A 20,006-nucleotide genomic window follows, 5' to 3' on the forward strand; every position below is an offset into this window, starting at 1 on the left:
TGGTCATAATTCTGTTGCATAGTTGTATGCAAAATAAAATATATAATAAAATGATTGTTGGCGTTATTTAGGAATTAAGAGATGCATCGTCCAGTGCCACAAATGCCATTTGGGAGAGGCTGCGACATACGGAGATTCCTCACTACTCAAGGTTCTGCTTTATCTGGAATAGCGTATTAATGCATACATTCTGACTCCTAAGGAGGCAGTAAGGCTAGCTGCCATTTTGTTTCACATTTAATTTCATAAAAATCGGTGAGGAACATATTTGGGGTATTTGTTAAGCGTAATGGGACGTTTAGTCGGAGCTGTCTTCGCCGCAGGCGGACCCTCCACTGCAGTCGGTTTGCCGCTGGAATCCCTGCTGCTTCAAAGGTAAGTTCTATTACTGGGTAGGGGGTTAATTTAAAGGGTTTCTGTGGTTAGGGTAGAGTGTTTTAGGGTAGGGTGTTTACTTACCTTAGCAGCCGGCGGCGGAGTGAAGCACAGCGCAAGGCCATCACAAAATGTACTAGAGACCATTAAGGGTGCAGTTCCCCCCGCAAAAATAACCTTCCTTGAAAACTGAGCTTAATGCGATATCTATCCTTTATAGCAGACTAGCTGAGAGACCCGGCGTTGCCCGGGATGTAATGTTCCCGTTCCTCTCTCTCCTCCCCCCTCTCTCTGTTTGTCCCCCATTCACATCAATCCAGTCCCCCCCCCTCCCTCCCTCCTTTACAGCTTCATGTAGCGTGTGTGCGTCAGTCACTGTGTGTTTGCTCGCGCGTCAGTGAGTCTGAGGCAGAAACACAAACACACACAGACTGACTGACGCACACACAGTCAGTGTGTGCCTCAGTCAGTGTGTGCGTGCGTCAGTCAGGCTTTGTGTGCGCGTCAGTCAGTGTGTGCGTGCGTGCGGCAGTCAGTCAGTGTGTGCGCGCGGGGCGTCAAAGGCAGGGGGGGCGTCAAAGGCAGGGGGGGGCGTCAAAGGCAGGGGGGGGCGTCAAAGGGAGGGGGGGGGCGTCAAAGGGAGGGGGGGGCGTCAAAGGGAGGGGGGGGCGTCAAAGGGAGGGGGGGGGGCGTCAAAGGGAGGGGGGGGGGCGTCAAAGGGAGGGGGGGGGCGTCAAAGGGAGGGGGGGGGGGCGTCAAAGGGAGGGGGGGGGCGTCAAAGGGAGGGGGTGGGCGTCAAAGGGAGGGGGGGGCGTCAAAGGGAGGGGGGGGCGTCAAAGGGAGGGGGGGGCGTCAAAGGGAGGGGGGGGGGCGTCAAAGGGAGGGGGGGGGCGTCAAAGGGAGGGGGGGGGCGTCAAAGGGAGGGGGGGGGCGTCAAAGGGAGGGGGGGGCGTCAAAGGGAGGGGGGGGCGTCAAAGGGAGGGGGGGGCGTCAAAGGGAGGGGGGGGGCGTCAAAGGGAGGGGGGGGGGGCGTCAAAGGGAGGGGGGGGGCGTCAAAGGGAGGGGGGGGGGCGCCTCAAAGGCATGGATTCCTCCCCCTGCATTTCCTGCAGTGGACAGGAGGGGGGGGCAGTGGACAGGAGGGGGGGGGGCAGTGGACAGGAGGGGGGGGGGGGCAGTGGACAGGAGGGGGGGGGGCAGTGGACAGGAGGGGGGGGGGGCAGTGGACAGGAGGGGGGGGGGCAGTGGACAGGAGGGGGGGGGCAGTGGACAGGAGGGGGGGGCAGTGGACAGGAGGGGGGGGCAGTGGACAGGAGGGGGGGGCGCCTCAAAGGCATGGATTCCTCCCCCTGCATTTCCTGCAGTGGACAGGAGGGGGGGGCAGTGGACAGGAGGGGGGGGGGGCAGTGGACAGGAGGGGGGGGGGGCAGTGGACAGGAGGGGGGGGGGCAGTGGACAGGAGGGGGGGGGGGCAGTGGACAGGAGGGGGGGGGGCAGTGGACAGGAGGGGGGGGGGGCAGTGGACAGGAGGGGGGGGCAGTGGACAGGAGGGGGGGGCAGTGGACAGGAGGGGGGGGCAGTGGACAGGAGGGAGGGGGCAGTGGACAGGAGGGGGGGGCAGTGGACAGGAGGGGGGGGCAGTGGACAGGAGGGGGGGGGCAGTGGACAGGAGGGGGGGGCAGTGGACAGGAGGGGGGGGGGCAGTGGACAGGAGGGGGGGGGGCAGTGGACAGGAGGGGGGGGCAGTGGACAGGAGGGGGGGGCAGTGGACAGGAGGGGGGGGCAGTGGACAGGAGGGGGGGGCAGTGGACAGGAGGGAGGGGGCAGTGGACAGGAGGGGGGGCAGTGGACAGGAGGGGGGGGCAGTGGACAGGAGGGGGGGCAGTGGACAGGAGGGGGGCAGTGGACAGGAGGGGGGGGCAGTGGACAGGAGGGGGGGGCAGTGGACAGGAGGGGGGGGGGGCAGTGGACAGGAGGGGGGGGGCAGTGGACAGGAGGGGGGACAGGAGGGGGGACGCAGTGGACAGGAGGGGGGACGCAGTGGACAGGAGGGGGGGGCAGTGGACAGGAGGGGGGGGGCAGTGGATAGGAGGGGGGGGGCAGTGGACAGTGACACACACACACACACACACACACACACACACACACACACACACACACACACACACACACACACACACACACACACACACCTCAGTTGATGCGCCCTTTCTCAGTTCCGTTTGGCGCCGGAGGTGGGGAGCGACACCTACCTGTACTTCCGGCCGCCGCCACCGTCTGACTCGGCGCCGCGAGGGAGGAAGGGGGTCCGCCATCTTACGCGCCGCGTGGCAGCTGCGGGAAGCGAGGTGATTTGGAGCGGGGAGCGGGGAGAGGTGATTTGGAGCGGGGAGAGGTGATTTGGAGCGGGGAGAGGTGATTTGGAGCGGGGAGATGTGATTTGGAGCGGGGAGAGGTGATTTGGAGCGGTGATGCCGCTGGGGAGGGGGAGAGGTGATGCCGCTGGGGAGGGGGAAGAGGTGATGCCGCTGGGGAGGGGGAAGAGGTGATGCCGCTGGGGAGGGGGAAGAGGTGATGCCGCTGGGGAGGGGGAAGAGGTGATGCCGCTGGGGAGGGGGAAGAGGTGATGCCGCTGGGGAGGGGGAAGAGGTGATGCCGCTGGGGAGGGGGAAGAGGTGATGCCGCTGGGGAGGGGGAAGAGGTGATGCCGCTGGGGAGGGGGAAAAGGTGATTTGGAGAGGGGAGAGAGGTGTGTGTGTGTGTGTGTGTGTGTGTGTGTGTGTGTGTGTGTGTGTTTTTTATTTATTTTTTTGGACCTTTGGCCCGTCACTCCGCCTCAGGCCAATGAGAGGTGTGGGGGGCGGGCCAAGGGGGTGGTGTGAGTGTGTGAGGCCAATGAGAGGTGTGCGGGGGCGGGCGGGCCAAGGGACCAATGAGATTGCCGCTAGGGACACCGGACATCCAGCAGGCAGGCATGCATGCATGCAGGCAGGCAGGCAAACATACAGTGCTTTCACTAATATAGTATAAGATCACCAACCTTATTTCCTAGCTGGTTTTTAATGTATTTACATTGTATTTTAAAGTAACAATCCAAGCCATTTTTTGTTATTTACTCTCCCCCCTCCCCCTCTCCGTAGGACTGAAGCAGGTGGTTTCCGGATCTGAATCCCATTAATTTCAGCTCCGGAGATTCCCTGCTTCCCGAGATACTCACCTCCGAAGGGGGCTGCCGGTATCGCCTGCAAGTTTACAGCTCCCACGTCATTTGGACCAGTGCCAAGACGCATCGGATGACGTCCCAGCTTCCCATTGGTGCGGAGCAAGGGGGGGCATGCCCGGAGCTGAAATTAATGGAGTTCAGCTCCGGAGGCACCCTGCTTAAATCTTATGGGGGATAAAAAAACAACCATCTTGGATTGCCGCTTTAACAAAGGCCCAGAGCATGGAGTAGTGTGTTCATGTTGCCACTTCTGCTAAAACCAGACACCCTTTTGTACACCCCTTTCTAACAAGGTCGTAGCTTGCCTTCGGAGAGAAATATTAATACAAACGTATGTTGAACCTTCTTGATTTGAAAGCATCAATCTCCCCCCTCCCCCCCCAATCATCATCTGATTTTTCTCTCTACAGATCCGCTTTCGGAGATATCTGCTTTTTATGTGCCAGTGGTTTCTGCTCTTTTGGAAAACCAATATGGCTGCCAACCAAGCCTCTCTTCCACCAGCCAATAGGAAACCAGTGTCATGAGAACATGATGCTGTAGCTTCCTATTGGATGACCTCGGCAGCCACAATTTTTTATTTTATTTCAATTTTTACCAGCATATAATAAAAAGGTCAAATGTATGAATAGCTGCTGCATCAGGCCATGAACGCCTTCCCTACTAGAGATATATGCAATGCACTGCGGACCCCAACTGCTGGCAAAGGGGAAATCATGATAAAGCAAGGTGAATGTTCCCATCCACATCTTAGATATGAGCAGTTGTGGTTTTTGTAGAAAACAGAGTTTATTACCCTTATTTTATTAATGAAAACTAAAAAAAAAAAAAAACTTTTGTAAACCTGGGATGTATTCAAAAGAAAATACACAGTCCTCTTACACAGGAAGTACAGTAAATAAGTTTATCTTGGTTTTAAGCCTACAAAATCTTTACATGTTATTAACCAGTGTCACATTCACTTCCCCAACATCTGGAGAATTTCATCCAATAGGGCCGGGGTTCTCAACTCCAGTTCTCAAGACCCCCTCCCTCAACAGGTCAGGTTTTCAGGATATCCCTGCTTCAAAGCACCGGTGGCTCAATCAATGGGCTCAGTCTTTGACTGAGCCACCTGTGCTGGAAGCAGGGATATCCTGAAAACCTGGCCTGTTGGTGGCCCTTGAGGGCTGGAGTTGAGAACCCCCTGCAGTAGGGACATTTGTGCTATCAACACCCGGGCGGGTCGCAGCTGATTTTGAAGTTTGAAACCAGCTGAGAAGCACCGACAGCGACTACAAAATACCAACAACCATCAAGGGTTCTAAGATTTACCACCCTCACTGGTTAAAAATGAAATACAGCAGCAGAACTAAGGAGTTTCTTCTAAGTTCTATTATGTAGCGAAACGTCTGTTATTCACATTTGATCTCTTTTTCTGCATCCACCTCTGACGTTCCTAGTTCCTCCCACCCCGGTGAGAATCTGCATAGTAGGCCGTTCTAATCTTAGAATCCCCGATTGTTCCTGGCAAGCTTTTTCACAGTAACCAGCACCCCCTTTCTTTTCTGCATAAAGCGGAATATCTGTGTTTTATGGATATGTACAGAAAACTTAAAATACGCAGAAAGTGCAGTTTAACTACGGTGCCTTCCTGGATTTGAACATTTGTGGTACTCTGTTTGGCTCTTACCCTAATTTGAGGCAATTTACCAGTTAGCTACTGGAATAAAAAACACTGGGATGGTTCTCGTATAGTTTACTACAGGGGTGCTCAACTCCAGTCCTGGAGTCCCAGCTTCAGCACATGGACTGATTGAGCCACCTGTGCTGAAGCAGGGATATCCTGAAAACCTGACCTGTTGGGGGGGAGGGGGGCGGCTTAAGGAGTAGAGTTAAGCACCCCTGGTATAGTAGAGCCTCTATTGGGAGGGAAACAGAAAAGCCTTTGCTTAAATCCTAGTGCTTGGTTTGTCACTTGTAGGCGCTAACTGCGACCGTTAAACCACAAGCTGCATATCAAGGTTTCAATCCTCTGTAATAATCCCCCAAAAATTCCAACTCAAAGAAAAAAAAATATATATATACACAATTTAAGTTATTTACAGAGTCCATCTGCTCCCCATGAACACCAGAAAATACGGGACACATTTAAAATTTGCTACGTGGACGCAGCTTTGGGACGCACAGAGACGTATCGCCAGAGGAACTAGCAATGCATTGTGCTGCAGGCAAGGACAGGCTGAAATGAATAGTGTGTGAGAGTGTGTCAAGACCTAAATAAACTGCAGGTTACTCATACCACCGTTCTACAATTCAGGTTGATTAGAGCCAGGGATGCTCAACTCCAATCCTCAAGGTCCACCACCAGGTCAGGTTTTTGGGATATCCCTGCTTCAGCACAGGTGGCTCAGTGATGAGACACCTGTGCTGAAGCAGGGATATCCAAAAAACCTTACCTGTTGGTGGCTCCTGAAGACTGGAGTTGGTCAACCCTGTATTAGACAACGCCAGGATGCTCTCTCTTATACCACCGATCAACCAAGAAGCCAGCAGGGACCTCACAGTGGCAGCTGGAGAAGGTGCAATGAGTGAATGAAGTAGACGTATGCCCCTTAATACTGCCCTGAACTTGTAGTTAACATCTGTAAAGTAGTCCCCATATAACTGGAACGTTACTGCCAGAGAGACTGCAAAGCATTGCACTTCAATGTGTTGCAGGTCTCCGTGGCAGCCACGAGTGCCTACTATTCCTGCAGCCCGGGCTGTGTCCGAGTACCAATCTTTAAAAAAAGCCCCGGTTATGTTTAACCCATGAAAGGTTGGGCAGGTCAGGCCCGCAGAGCTCAGCGCCGAGGGCGCGTCTGTGTGCGCACTTTGCACTAGAGTCTGTTTGCTTTTGGATGGATTTTTCGACTGGGGCCGACTCGTACGTTTCATCTAAAAGGTCGCAGGGTGAGGAGCCATCAAAAACCGTACTTCGCTTGCGTCTGGCGCCGGCTCAACTTGTTATCCGACCAGGCGTTCTTCAGCTCCAGTTCTCGCTCCTTGGCCTGCGTGACACAAGAGAGACGTTACAAAAAAAAAATAGCAGAAAATGAATCAGGCAAAGTCTGCAGTTTACACAATTAACCCCTTGAGTGCCTGATGGCCTACTAGTCGGGGGTTAAAGTCTTGATGATTACATTCTGTGGGGACGTCACTTTTGCCCCTTGCATTGTCAGAGTAGTTGGAGTATTGCAATGCAATCCTCGCTGGTCCTGTTAATACCAGCTTACATTTGAAATAACCCATGATGCAAATCCCAACTAGAATGAGCCAAGAGGCCCCAAACAAAATATATTGTTAGACCTAAAAGGAAAAGGTACCTCTGCCGCCATTTTATAAAGATAACTTATAAGGGGGTGAAATGCATCACAATTCAGGACATTTTAACAAACATATTATGGCCAGTATAGACCCAGGGAGGGGGAGGGCTGGGCGGGGGACAACTTCAATCCTCAAGAGCCACCAACAGGTCAGGTTTAAAGGATATCCCTACTTCAGCAGAGGTGGCTCAATCAGTCCCTGCTTCAGCACAGGTGGCTCAATCAATTGAGCCACCTGTGCTGAAGCTGGGATACCCTTAAAACCTGACAGTGGCCCTTGAGGACTGGACTTGGCCATACATGGCATACAAGTTAAGTTAAAAGTAAAACGTCACCTGGTGGATAAGATACGTGATCTGGTGCTTCCTCCGTTGCTGCCCAGTTGGCTGCTCCCCTTTTTTCTAAATGTAAAAAAAAAAAAAAAAGAATTAAAGGTATGAGAACAAAAATGAGCATTTCATATTTCCCTACGGTGATTACATTTAATTCACATAATCATGAAAAGTGATCAACGGAACATTCAGAACATGGAGAGCGGGTCACAATCACAGACAGGAAATGTAGGTACTAAGATTATGTCAGAGTGGAACTTGCCCACAAACGGAAAATCCTTAACAGTTGCGCTAACTTAACACAGGGGGGCTCAACTCCAGTCCTCAAGCACCCCCCAAATGGTCAGGTTTTCAGGAAATCCCAGCTTCAGCACAGGTGGCTCAGTCGAAGAGCCTGCTTCAGCACAGGTGACTCAGTCAGTGGCTCAGTCAAAGACTGAGCCTCTGATTGAGCCACCTGTGCTGAAGCTGGGATATCCTAAAATCCTGACCTGTTGGGGGCGGGGAGGGGGAGTTGAGCACCCCTGACAAGGGAAGCCCTGTACCTTGCTGAAAGATTTCATGGTCTTCTCCTCGGTGAGAGATTTGGTCAGCCACTGCTGGTTTCCGCTCAGCTGATCGTCCCCTTTAATCTCCACAAAGTTGATTTCTTCCCTCCCTCGATTCCGCTTTCCTTGTAGGCGTTTAAACTTAAAAAAAAAAAAAAAAAAGAAGAAATCACCAAAAAATCTACTCGCCGAACAAAAAAAATCTACTCGCCACCTAGTACCACACGTGTGCTGCTTGGGCCAATAGGAGCTCGCCACGATGTTAAATCCACTCGCCCGGGGCGTTCAAATGTATAGGTTTGTCGAACACACACACACACACACACGCACACACACACGCGTATTTTATGGTGTCAAACACAAACATTGTACTAGCACAGCGGTGGCCCAACTCCAGTCCTCAAGGGCTTCAAACAGGCCAGGTTTTAAGGATATCCCTGCTTCAGCACACGTGGCTCAGTCAAAGAGGACTGAAGTTGCCCACCCCTGGACTAGGGTTAACAGAACATTGTGTGACTGCTAGTGGCAGCTTCAAAGACAGTATTAGAGCTAGAAGCTACAACATATTTATTTAGACTATTGCCTGTGTATTTCAATGTAATGAGGCACTCCTATTCACAGCCTGTGAAGATGCCCCTCTGGTCTGTGCATGTGAAGCAATGCATTGTGGGCCTCTCTGGCAGAGAATAGCCTAATGTATGTATCCCTCCAACAGTTGGGGGTATGGAGGAATGTTACTTCCATTACCGCTTCATCGTCCATAAAGGATTCGCCGGTGGCGGTGGCGGCGGCCTCACGCAGGGCTGTGGAGGACGGCTCTGTTTCCGGATAGCCCCCGCTACTGAAATAATCCTGTTAGAAACGGAAAGGAGGTCATGCGAGAAACCGCTCAATTCTTCAACCCCAAAACGGGGAGGTGTCAACCAAATAATAACTCCCCTTCTAAAAATGTTATAGGGAAAATCTCAACCATCAGAATGGTTTTTACGGAACTAGGACACAGACACGAGCCTTGACAAACGGCCGCTGCCCGAAACGTTGTCTGTCTGGGCCGGTGTGTCAGCCTATGCAAGTCTTCTTTTTTATCGTATGCATTAGTTCAGGAGAGCACAACTTCAGCTCTCAAGACCCCCGCCCCCCCTCCCCCAACAGGTCAGGTTTTAGGATACCCCTGCTTCTGCACAGGTGGCTCAGTCAAAGACTGCTGAAGTAGAGATAGTCTTAAAACCTGATTTGTTGCGGGGTCTTGAGGACTGGAATTGAGCACCCCTGCATTAGGTAACATATTAAATTCCCTTGGCCTACCATTACATTTATCATTTCTGTACTTTAACACAAGGCAGATTTTTTTTTTGCAAACCTGGCGTCCTTCTCATTCTTATACAATAGTTTTGATGAATGAGATGTTCTCTATGTTCGAATGTTTGTGCATTTATTGGAAGATGATCACTTTTAAAAAGAAAAAAAAGGGGGGGGGGGGGGAGAAAGGAGGCTTCAGTAGAATTTGATCAATGTAAATCTGTGGTTAATTGTCCAGTTTTTTGGAGTCGACTTATTAAATTGTATTCCTCTTAATATGTTATCACACAAAAGATAACTTCTAAAGAGGGGTGTGTTAAATGCACTAAGGGGCATATATACCAGGTGGTGCGATTTGTTCTGGCACACAGCGTTTTTTTTTAATAGCACCGTTTAGTAAATAAGAGCCTACATCTTGGTGACGGATTCCTTGCAAGTATATCCTGCTAGGATACGGCACCAAATGACGCAGAGGGGGGTCATGTGACGTCACATTGCCATGGCAACGTCACGTGACCCTGGGTTACCATGACGTCCGATGTTAGGTGCATCTATTGCAGAGAGGGAATCGCTCAGGTGGAGCAGCACACCAAGCAAGACACTAATATATCATCCCTGTACGCATCACCAACAGGGTGATACATGCCATATAAATTGTTGTTGGTTTTAATCACAATATCTTGAACTACCTTTCCATATAAGATCTGAGACGGTGGAATCTCATGGAGAGAGGGTGTAATAATTTGGGAAAGTCATACCACACTAGCGTAATATAGAGGCTCTTGATCCTTTTTTTTTTTAGGTTAAAGCACTTATCCAGTAAATATTGCAATTATATAACAGCCGTGGAACCTCCTTTTCAGATTCATTGGAGGAAAAAGCTATATACACACACACCAATACACTTCAGGTCTTTTTGTTTGCAATTATCTGACTGGATATTCCAACAACGTGGGACTTTTTGAAGAATATATATTGCAATCTATAATTGATGAAGCTTAATCAAGGTTCAGGTATACAGATTTGTATTTTATGTTATATTTTTATTTTGTATTTTAATAAATGTATATTTTATATCGTGTATCTACGATTCATATGCTTTGTCAACAGGTACCTTGACACAGACAGCTCTGTATTTAAAAATAGATTATTGCGTTCATGAGCCAGAATATTTTTTTCTGTCTTTCAATTTCTACAATGCACTTTTTAAGATGCTTAAAATAAATTAACACAGAAACCTTATTATTAATGGGTGTAATCGCTGCTTTTTAAACTTACAAGTATGATGCACGTTCTCTCTCCCACAAAAGTACAGGATCTGCTCTAGTAGCCCCGAAGTAGCCATGTGTACCTGATAGTAAGAAGCCCCAGAGGGGTTGCTGTACTCGGGGAACTGACTGTATGGCTGGCCACTGTAGTCTTCTCCGGTTGCGGATGACCATTGCGGGTTGGAGCTTGGTCCTACAGCCGTCTTGAACTCCAATGGTGCGTTGGCTGCGTCGTTCTGCAGCTCGATGGGCTCGGTACCAGGAGGAGGATCCTCGATTACCTCGGGGATAGGGTAAGCAAAGCTTTCTATGCTAACGGCAGGAAGCTCGTGTGTCTCTGACAAGGAGAAGAAGTTGCCCTGCTGGAGCTCCTCGTCACTCTCTACTTCCTCCTCGTGTGTGATCTGCTTGGTCACCTGCAGGGCGGCGTTCTTTGCTGCTGCTTTGATGGCAGAGGGGGACGGGGTATGGGACACTTCGGGTTTGGAAGCTGGTTTTAGCTTTGTTGGTGGCGCTGCTTTGGGGAGCTTTGTGTTGCTGGGCGTATTGGCTCTCTTTGTAAAGGTGTAAGGTAGGAGCTGGCGCTTTGCCTCCTTTCCAGACAGATGTTTGGGCTGGGGAAGCAAAGCGGATAAACCGAATCCTTCCCTGGATCCCTGACACCAGCAACCCAAGACAAAAAAAGAGAGAAAATCGGGAAGACAGTGAATAAATGTATATTGTGTAGCTCTAGGATTGGGGTTGTCAACCTCAGTCCTCAAGAGCTAACAACAAGTCGGGTTGAGGCTATACCTGCATCAGCACAGGTGGCTCAATCAGTGGCTCAGTCTTCAACTTAGCCACTGGTTGAGCCATTTGTGCTGAAGCAGGGTTATCCTGAAAACCTGACCTGTTGGTAGCTCTTGAGGACTGGAGTTGGCTACCCTGCTCTAGGATATTTGAGCAGGTACCTGCTTACTTTTGCATAACTAGGGATGTGATAATACCGAGCACATGACAAATTATTATGGATTGGTGGTCGTGCTCCTTTTTATGAATTACATGAGGATATTTATGGAAAGTGCTGTGGTTTTAACCATTCACAATGCCACACTAAAGTGAACTCTCACACATAGAGATGGGCAAAAAATGTTATCAGCCCGGATCCTTTGGTCCACGGATCAATCTTAAAAAGGATGATTTGCAATTTGCGGATTTTTTATTATTATTATGATTATTATTATTACCACCAATACATTCCGTGGATTCCGCAACCCATGGACGGATTTGTAGAATCCAATCCGCGGATTCAGCAATCCGCTGGCGGGTTGTATCCAATGGCGTAGGTTGACAAATCCGCACGGATCGAAACCACCCAAATCCATTAAGGGATTTTACACCGCAAAACGGGTTTTGGGTTGGAAATGCGAAAGAAACCGGGCAGATTCACCCATGTCCACTCACATCTACCCACTCAAGGCTTCCCGTGCATAAAACTTTAACTGTCAAAACACTTCTTACAATATTACATTTTATCTAGTGAGCAAGGAGCTCTGCTTCCCATTTTTACATGTCAAAACACATTTTGGACAAGCAGAAACTTACAGCAGTTAAGGCCTTCAGACCCGCTTACTCTGCCATGTCTCTACTTACTGAGAAACATGTTGCTTTCTCAGATTTTGGTTGCATTTGTTTACTTCCTGTGAGGCTATTCCCAGCATTATTTTAATTTTCTGACTATTTTCCCTATGTTCTCCTGCATGAAGGCCGGTCCAAGCATTCACTTCTCTCTCAGTAAAGAATAACTGGCACGTGGAGCTTGCATTCCTCATGTCCACTTGTACTAGTGCTCATTCGCCTCTGGATAATGCATCCTCCTCCCTTAAATCATATCCTTGCCTTCCAAAATCTGTTAAACTCAAAATACTAATCGGTAATAAACACAGATTCACCACCCTCCTTCCCTGTACATCATAGGATTTATGTATATAGTATTTTACCAGGAAAAAAATAAATACATTGAGAGTTACCTCTCGTTTTCAAGTATGTCCCAGGCACAGAGTAAAGCTGACATTACAATTTAGAGTTACAAATATGTTTAAAATGGGAAACGGACGTCTGATGGAATTTAGACAGGAAGCTGATTTGAGGGACTCCATTAAATATTTCCAGCAACAGGGTGAACGGTACAAGAAGGAAGAGCGACCAAATTCTTTATTGAACCGTGGGACTATAAGTAGGTTTCTGGTGGCAGATCCAAGGAGATAAGTTGTGTACAGTAGTAGACAGAAGACTGATTCCACTAATCCCAAAACCTTGTTTAAACTGAAGACCTCAAGGAAACTTACCTGAATGGCCGATTTCTTCTTTGTTGGCTCATCTTCTTCTGAATCGGACTAAAAAATAAAATAAAAAACATTTGTATTTTTTTCACCTCATCTACTATGCAACCATGTTATATAGGCGACTTAGGAAAAGAGAATACAGCTGTTGAAAAATCGTCCTTAGTCAAAGACTTTTCTAGAATGCTTGTGTGCAGACCAGCACGAGGTGGGAGAGGGCAATAACATTTTATAACAGAAAGAGCAATATAAAAAAGTACTAAAGTGTGGCACTGTTAAACAAAAAAAAAAAATCATATTTCCCCTTCTGTATTTTCTAACTGTTATGGTTATGACCGTTGAAGTTGCATGTATTTGGGTCCGAATGAGACAAGTCCATCACAACGTATACACAGTAAATAAGAAGTCTAGCACTCCTTTAAATAGCATTGAGTCACATATTATTTATACATCAGGGTAACCATCAGCATGAGTTTTTCAAACAATATGATCAAAAATATATTACAAATCAAAAGATAAAAGTGAGCGATGAAGGGCATTCTTACCCAAGGGAAACACCCCTAATATTATTTATTATATGTCCATAGTTCTTTAGAAAGTCAAGTGGTGCTCCATTAGAAGAGAAAGTGATCCAAAAGGAACGATGCGGAGCACCGCTGTGAAAGAGTGGGGCTAGACACCAGCAAAATTGAGGTTAAAAATAATCTTTAATCCATGGTATGAACGTGGGGGACACACAGATAAAAAAAAAAAAAACTGACGCGTTTCGGGCAGGATCCCTTTGACAAAGGGCTCCTGCCCGAAACGCGTCAGTTTTTTTTTAATCTGGTGTCCCCCCCACGTTCATACCATGGATTAAAGATTATTTTTAACCTCAATTTTGCTGGTGTCTAGCCCCACTCTTTCACAGCGGTGCTCCGCATCGTTCCTTTTGGATCCCTTTCTCTACTGATTGGTGTGACGCACGCAATTGGATGAACTGCCATCTATGTGAGTACTCTTTTCTTCCCTTATATGGATGGGGAGATTGTGACCACTATATGCGTGCTACTCCAGGGTGAATTTCCTAGTGATACAATACTACAGGATTATTAGATTACCTGATAGTTGTCTGATACTATATGGATTGCTACATCTCATGCCCCCTCGTAGGAGATAAATATGCACTAGGTCCATGAGTCTCACCAGGCTTGATCATAGTTTAGCCATCACATGATAAAGCTTATTACTCAGGACTCCATTGGGATATATGTTTTCTCTGCTTATTGAGCACCGACGCTTGGAACGTGTTCCTGTGTACACGTGCTCCATTAAAAGACTTTCTCACCATGTGGTGGACTCAAAACTTTCTGGGTACGAATACCCTGCATTGTTCACAGAGATTTTAGTTTTTTAATCATAATGTTTGTGAACTTTGTACTGTTGGATTACGCCGATATAAATAAAATGTAACCCAATGCCATTTTAAAGGATTGCATGTGACTTGTATATAACCAAAAATTTTTTTTAAAAGAAGTACAATTAGTTAAAGCTGCAGACCAAGCAATATCCTATGTGGTTTTATTTATTTAAATTTTTTTTTTAAATAAATCAGTTTTGTACTATAAAGGAAATACCTGTAGCATTTAAAAAAAAAAAAAAAAATTTTTTAAACGTCTTTAATGTAACAAGCATTTTTGTTCCAATAGCAACCCTTTACAAAGTCACACCCCCTTCCCCTTCTGAAACAGCATCACCTTTTTGAGCCCTGCCCTCTCTAGCAGTGAACCAATTGAATTTAGTGCCTGCCTGGTCACATGATCTTCCTCACAGAACTTTGGCTGTCAGTGCTGCAGAAGAGGACCCAAGATGCATTTAGTAAACCCTGAGCCGAATGTTCGCTGATCGATCGGCAATTTAGCTAAATCACTTGTCAGTGTGTAGATTGTATTGATGCACATATTGAATGAAAAAAAAATGTTTAAAAAAAAAAAAACAAACCACGACAGCTTGACCTTACTGCGGTCCCAGTAATGTCTGTGACACGCACGCCCGGCGGGGGGGGGGGGTGGCGCGTGCACAGCGCTAACCGCGATCTGCCGTCTGACAGGGAGAAAGGGAGCTTGCGACGGGAGGGGGCGTGGTCGGGGATTTGTGGGGGCATGGCCATTACGTCACGCGGCTAGTTCGCCCTCATTGGGTGAACCGCCGGTGGGGGCGTGGCCACGCCTCCGTCGCAGGGTTTGAACTCAATTTCATTGAGTTGAAAAAAAAACCTGCAGCACGGCGCAGCTGCACCTTCAGCGGGAGGGTGCGTACTGGGCCCTTCCCCATTGAGGGGCGCTGCTTACACGCACAGCGCACGCCGAGCCGTGCGCTGTGGCAATGACTGGGACCGCAGCCTTAGGGCTACGGCCCGCTGTCTGCTCTGCACACTCACCTGCCAGGCTGGTGGCGCGTGCAGCCAAGTTCCCGGTCTGCAATGAGCTGCAGGGGAAAGACAGGGGGGGGGGGGGGTGCGACAGAGGCGCGACCATGACGTCACCCGGCAGGTTCGCTTAACCACCAGAGGGGTGCGGCCTAGCGCTCCGGCGCTAGTATTGCTCACAATTCTCTTGACTGCAGGAAAAACTGGCTGCGCAGTGCGGCAGCCACCCCTTGCAGTGGGCCCGGCCCCATTGAGGGGCATCTCTTGTCCCCGCAGCGCCCACCTGGCCTAAGACAAACAGACAAGAGGAAGGAGGTCTGTGCCCCAGGGAGCTTACAATTAGTTACGATAAAAGCAACGGAGTGTTCCTATAACGCTTTAAGCTCTGGGACATGACTTATTCTGCCCCCAAACTTCTCCAATACTGGGGACGGTTAAATCTTTATACTTTTATGATAGACAAAAAGATTAAATACATCACTCCAACTCACACCTTTCCCAAATACAGACTGGGCTTATAGTCCCACCGTTTGCATCAGGAGCAAAAAACACGACTCCTACCATCTCATGTACCAACATAACGAAATCCACACAGGAGCTGCCAATCTCCCACTATCCAAATCAGCGATATTTGAACAATCAGAACCACACAATGGTATGTCACTAGAAAAGTGATGGCTTCTTTCAGAGATACACCATTGAAATCTGACATAGTTGATAAAACACAGCAAGTCTCATGGGAAGGCAGAGTAAGAAAGGTGGGTCGCCATGTTTGTCCATTCCTCCATGTAGTAAAATACCAAAGGAGGGAGAGGAGTAGGTAGTGTGATAACTTTAATTGATCCAACATGTAAAGACAATTACAAGCTTCTGGACCTCTCGGGGCTCTTCATCAGCTATTGCATTCAGACCAACTGATAAAGAGGCCTGAGATGTTTGAAAGCTTGCAACTTATCTGTTGGCCAAATAAAGTTATCACTAACTAGCTGTACATTAATCACCCATGTGTCCCTTACACCTCTCCCCCATCGCCCGTGTGCCCCCTACATACCCCCTCCCCCAAATCTGCCTGGACCCTACTCTTGGCCTCTCACCCCCACTATCCCTATAACCAATGGTTGACAAATCACCAAAAAATCTACTCGCCACACAAAAAAAATCTACTCGCCACCTAGTACCAAACGTGTGCTGCTTGGGCCAATATTTACTCGCCCGGGGGTTAAATCCACTCGCCCGGGGCGAGCAAATGTATAGGTTTGTCGAACACTGCACTATACATGTCCAGTATTATCTCTCATTTTTTACTGGACAGAGTGTCCAAATACAGGACAGTCCGGTTCAATATTGGACACCTGGCACCCCTAATTACACAGAGTTTGAATCAGGGGGAGTCTAGTTCAAATCAAAGTGTGAGCTTCTTGTGACGGGGGGTGGTGTATATAATTAGTTATTTTTTTCCCTCCATCTTATTTCACAGAAAACCAGCGAGTTCTGAGTGATAATGTTAAAGGGATTCACACAAATGAGTCTAGGAATGTGTGTTGGACTATGGAGCAGTGGTTGGAAGCGACTGCAATAAATGATCTTATGCATTCAAAGCACAATGTTTCTTGGATGCAAAGCAGAGCAGCCTAAACAGGTTTTGAGCTGTCATTTTAAGACAATCTTAACATGAGCCGCACTGTTTCCTCACAGATATGAAGTTTGCAGCCTGTTTTATCCCCTGAGGTGGTAATACTTCTGGGTACAGTATCCTGTATCCCAGGAAAGTGGATACTCACACCCCCTTTATGCAGCTCAGGGACGCTGATCTTTATGGGTTCGGACCGCTTCTTTGGTTTGTGGTTTCCCAAATTTTCAGCAGATGGACAGATGTTCATCCCGTATCCAGTCACTTTCGGTGGGGGAAGAGGCAGCCGGGGCTCCCCTTCAACAGCAGATGTGAGGCTCTGCTCTGGAGGAGGCATATTTAGTCCATGGCCACCCTGGGGGGTAGGCAGATTGAGCCCAGGGTTGCCCTGAGGTGGTGGAAGGTTCATTGCAGAGCCACCCATTGGGTGAGGCCGGTTCAGACCTGTACTACCTTGAGGGGGCAGGTTGAGTCCAGGGCCCCCTTGCGGGGGAGGCAGGTTGAGTCCAGGGCCCCCTTGCGGGGGAGGCAGGTTGAGTCCAGGGCCCCCCTGCGGGGGAGGCAGGTTGAGTCCAGGGCCCCCCTGCGGGGGAGGCAGGTTGAGTCCAGGGCCCCCCTGCGGGGGAGGCAGGTTGAGTCCAGGGCCCCCCTGTGGGGGAGGCAGGTTGAGTCCAGGGCCCCCCTGCGGGGGAGGCAGGTTGTGTCCAAGGACCCCCTGCGGGGGAGGCAGGTTGAGTCCAGGGCCCCCCTGCGGTGGAGGCAGGTTGTGTCCAGGGCCCCCCTGCGGTGGAGGCAGGTTGTGTCCAGGGCCCCCCTGCGGTGGAGGCAGGTTGTGTCCAGGCCCCCCCTGCGGTGGAGGCAGGTTGTGTCCAGGCCCCCCCTGCGGTGGAGGCAGGTTGTGTCCGGGCCCCCCCGGTGGGGGAGGCAGCTTGTGTCCAGGCCCCCCCGGTGGGGGAGGCAGGTGGTGTCCAGGCCCCCCCGGTGGGGGAGGCAGGTGGTGTCCAGGCCCCCCCAGTGGGGGAGGCAAGTTGTGTCCAGGCCCCACCTGTGGGGGAGGCATGTGGTGTCCAGGGCCCACCTGCGGGGGAGGCAGGTTGTGTCCAAGCCCCACCTGGGGGGGAGGCAGGTTGTGTCCAGGCCCCCCCTGTGGGGGAGGCAGGTTCAGCCTTGAACCACCTTGCGGAGGAGGCAGATGGATTCCAGCACCACCCTGCGGAGGTGGCAGGCTCAGCCTCGGGTCGCTGTGTGGGGGAGGCGGGTTGAGGCCTTGGCCTCCTTGCGGGGAAGGCAGGTTGAGGCCTTGACCTCCTTGCGGTGGAGGCAGGCTCAGCCCCGGGTGCGCATAGTTTGCAGGCCCGGCCCCCTGCGTGCCATAACCCGAATGAGAGTAACTGCCTGGGCCATTGTTGTGCCCATAGCCCCCAGGCCCGTGGTTGCTATACCCTGCCGGGCCGTAGCTCGGAGGCCCAGCGCCGTAACTGGAAGGCCCGAGGCCGCCGTAGTTAGACGGAGGGCCGTAGTAACCGAGTCCCGGCGGCCCAAAGAAGCCCGGGCTGTGCGGCTCCCCGGCGCGCTGTCCCGAGTACGGCCCGGGATAGGCCGCCACTTCGGCCGGCGGTGAGGGAGGGGGCGGCCGCTGGAAGTCTGGCCTGGGAGGGGGCAGGCTGGCGAATAAACCCCCCGCCTTGGCCCCGCTGTCCGGGCCTGAGGCCGCCTCGGAGTCCGAATCGCTATCTTCGCTGCTGGCGTAGGCCACCAGGGCCATGGCGGGGATGTGGGGCGCTGCGGGTCCCCCGGTCACAACGCCACTGTCCCCTCTCCACCTCACGGGCAGCTAACGCGATGGCGGCTACAGGATCTCAGCCAATACTACAACTCCCAGAAGTCTTAGCGGTCCGTCATCCTCTGAGCGCGCTGGCGCGACATAGGGCAAAGCATTCTGGGTGTTGTAGTCCGTAGAGGGGAGGCAGATGGTCTTACCTGAGGCCTTCAGGCTGCCACTTTGTGACATAAACAGGCCACACAGCCATTATATGTCGTTTTGCATTATTAACCCTCTTTCGCACGGCTGCCACTGGGTTAAGATTAATGTAAAGTTTCAATATTTAGTAATCCTGCACCGAATAATAACAGTATTACTTTGGGTGCCCATAGATTATGGTGGGACAGTTCCTTAACTTCATTACACGTCCCAGTGTCCAGACAATTCGTTCAAAATCTCCTGTTTTTTAACTCCCCCCCACCCCTGGTTTGGATGCCGCAAGGGCTGCGGAGGAGGCAGGAGTCCGCCCCATAGGGCTGCGTAGTTCCGGCAACAGCGACGCGAGGTCGCGTGCGCTTATAGTAAGCGCGATGCGACGGCTTGGTCGCGATCACTGGAAGTCATCTCAATTTGATTTTTCCAGCGACCGTAGCCTGACGTCGCCATCGCCGACACAATAAGCGTAGCCTAAGGAGATAGAGAGCGAGGGGAGAGTTTGTTTTATGTTAGGAAACCGAAATAAATCAATAATACAGCATAAATGGGGGGGGGGGGGGGGGGCGCGCTATTACATAAAAACCATTATAATATTTATTTTTATGGGGTGTCATTTCTTTAGAAATACATTTTCCATGTATCCCAGTTTTTACTTTTGACAAATCTGGTCATCCTGTTTTGAGGGCTGTGGACCAAGAAATAACATGTTAATGGAAAAGCACATTTATCATTTACATTTATCTCTCCACCTTTAAGACCTATCTAAAAACACACCTCTTTAAGGCCGCGGTCCCAGTCCCTTCTATAGCGCACGTGAACAAGCACTGCCCCTCAATGGGGCTGGGCCCAGTATGCACCTTGGCGCGGAATGTGCAGCCGCGCTGTACGACAAGTTTTTCCAAAGACATTCAAATTGTATTTACAATTTGCGGCAGAGGGGTGGCCACAATGATATTGGTCTGTAGCAACCACAGCTTAGAGGGTCCTTACCCTCTTTAGGGATCACCACTATATTGGCTTTCGTCATCTGTGGGGGATTTGTTTTCTGATAAGAAAATCATTGAATAAGTCTAGTAAACATGGCCCTAGGATTCCTATAACATTTTTTGTAATACAGATTTGAGAAACCATCTGGGCCTTTGATGGCTTCAATGAGCTAACCGCCCTTACCAACTCCAACCGGGTTATTTTTGCATTTAAAACTTTGTGGTCTTCCTCCGATAATTTTGGGAGGTTACAATCTCTAAGGTAGGCCTCAATTTGGGTCAGGTCCGGGAC

The 20,006-nt window shown here is 50.1% G+C and overlaps 1 protein-coding gene across 1 annotated transcript; it reads right to left on the reverse strand.

Annotated features, from left to right (window-relative positions):
- Positions 1–4,488: 4,488 nt before the first annotated feature.
- On the reverse strand, positions 4,489–18,626 carry PRCC (proline rich mitotic checkpoint control factor). The gene is made up of 7 exons (XM_075607677.1): positions 16,902–18,626; positions 12,720–12,767; positions 10,476–11,048; positions 8,573–8,677; positions 7,823–7,966; positions 7,281–7,346; positions 4,489–6,630 (listed from the first exon to the last, which is right to left on the reverse strand). Exons 1-7 carry the CDS (start codon positions 18,513–18,515, stop codon positions 6,544–6,546), a joined length of 2,637 nt encoding a protein of 878 aa, XP_075463792.1. The 5' UTR covers positions 18,516–18,626; the 3' UTR covers positions 4,489–6,543.
- Positions 18,627–20,006: the final 1,380 nt, after the last annotated feature.

The sequence above is a fragment of the Ascaphus truei genome, chromosome 7 (assembly GCF_040206685.1).
Source record: "Ascaphus truei isolate aAscTru1 chromosome 7, aAscTru1.hap1, whole genome shotgun sequence".
Taxonomy (NCBI): Eukaryota; Metazoa; Chordata; class Amphibia; order Anura; family Ascaphidae; genus Ascaphus; species Ascaphus truei.

Bases quoted from the DNA above. Each gene is read 5' to 3' on its own strand.
- PRCC (XM_075607677.1), bottom strand. From the start codon at position 18,515: ATGGCCCTGGTGGCCTACGCCAGCAGCGAAGATAGCGATTCGGACTCC. The intron at 12,768-16,901 runs GTGAGTATCCAC...TTTATTTTTTAG, and splicing joins CTGAGCTGCATAAAGGGGGT to TCCGATTCAGAAGAAGATGA. The intron at 7,967-8,572 runs GTAATGGAAGTA...TTTTTTTTTAAG, and splicing joins CCTTTATGGACGATGAAGCG to TTTAAACGCCTACAAGGAAA.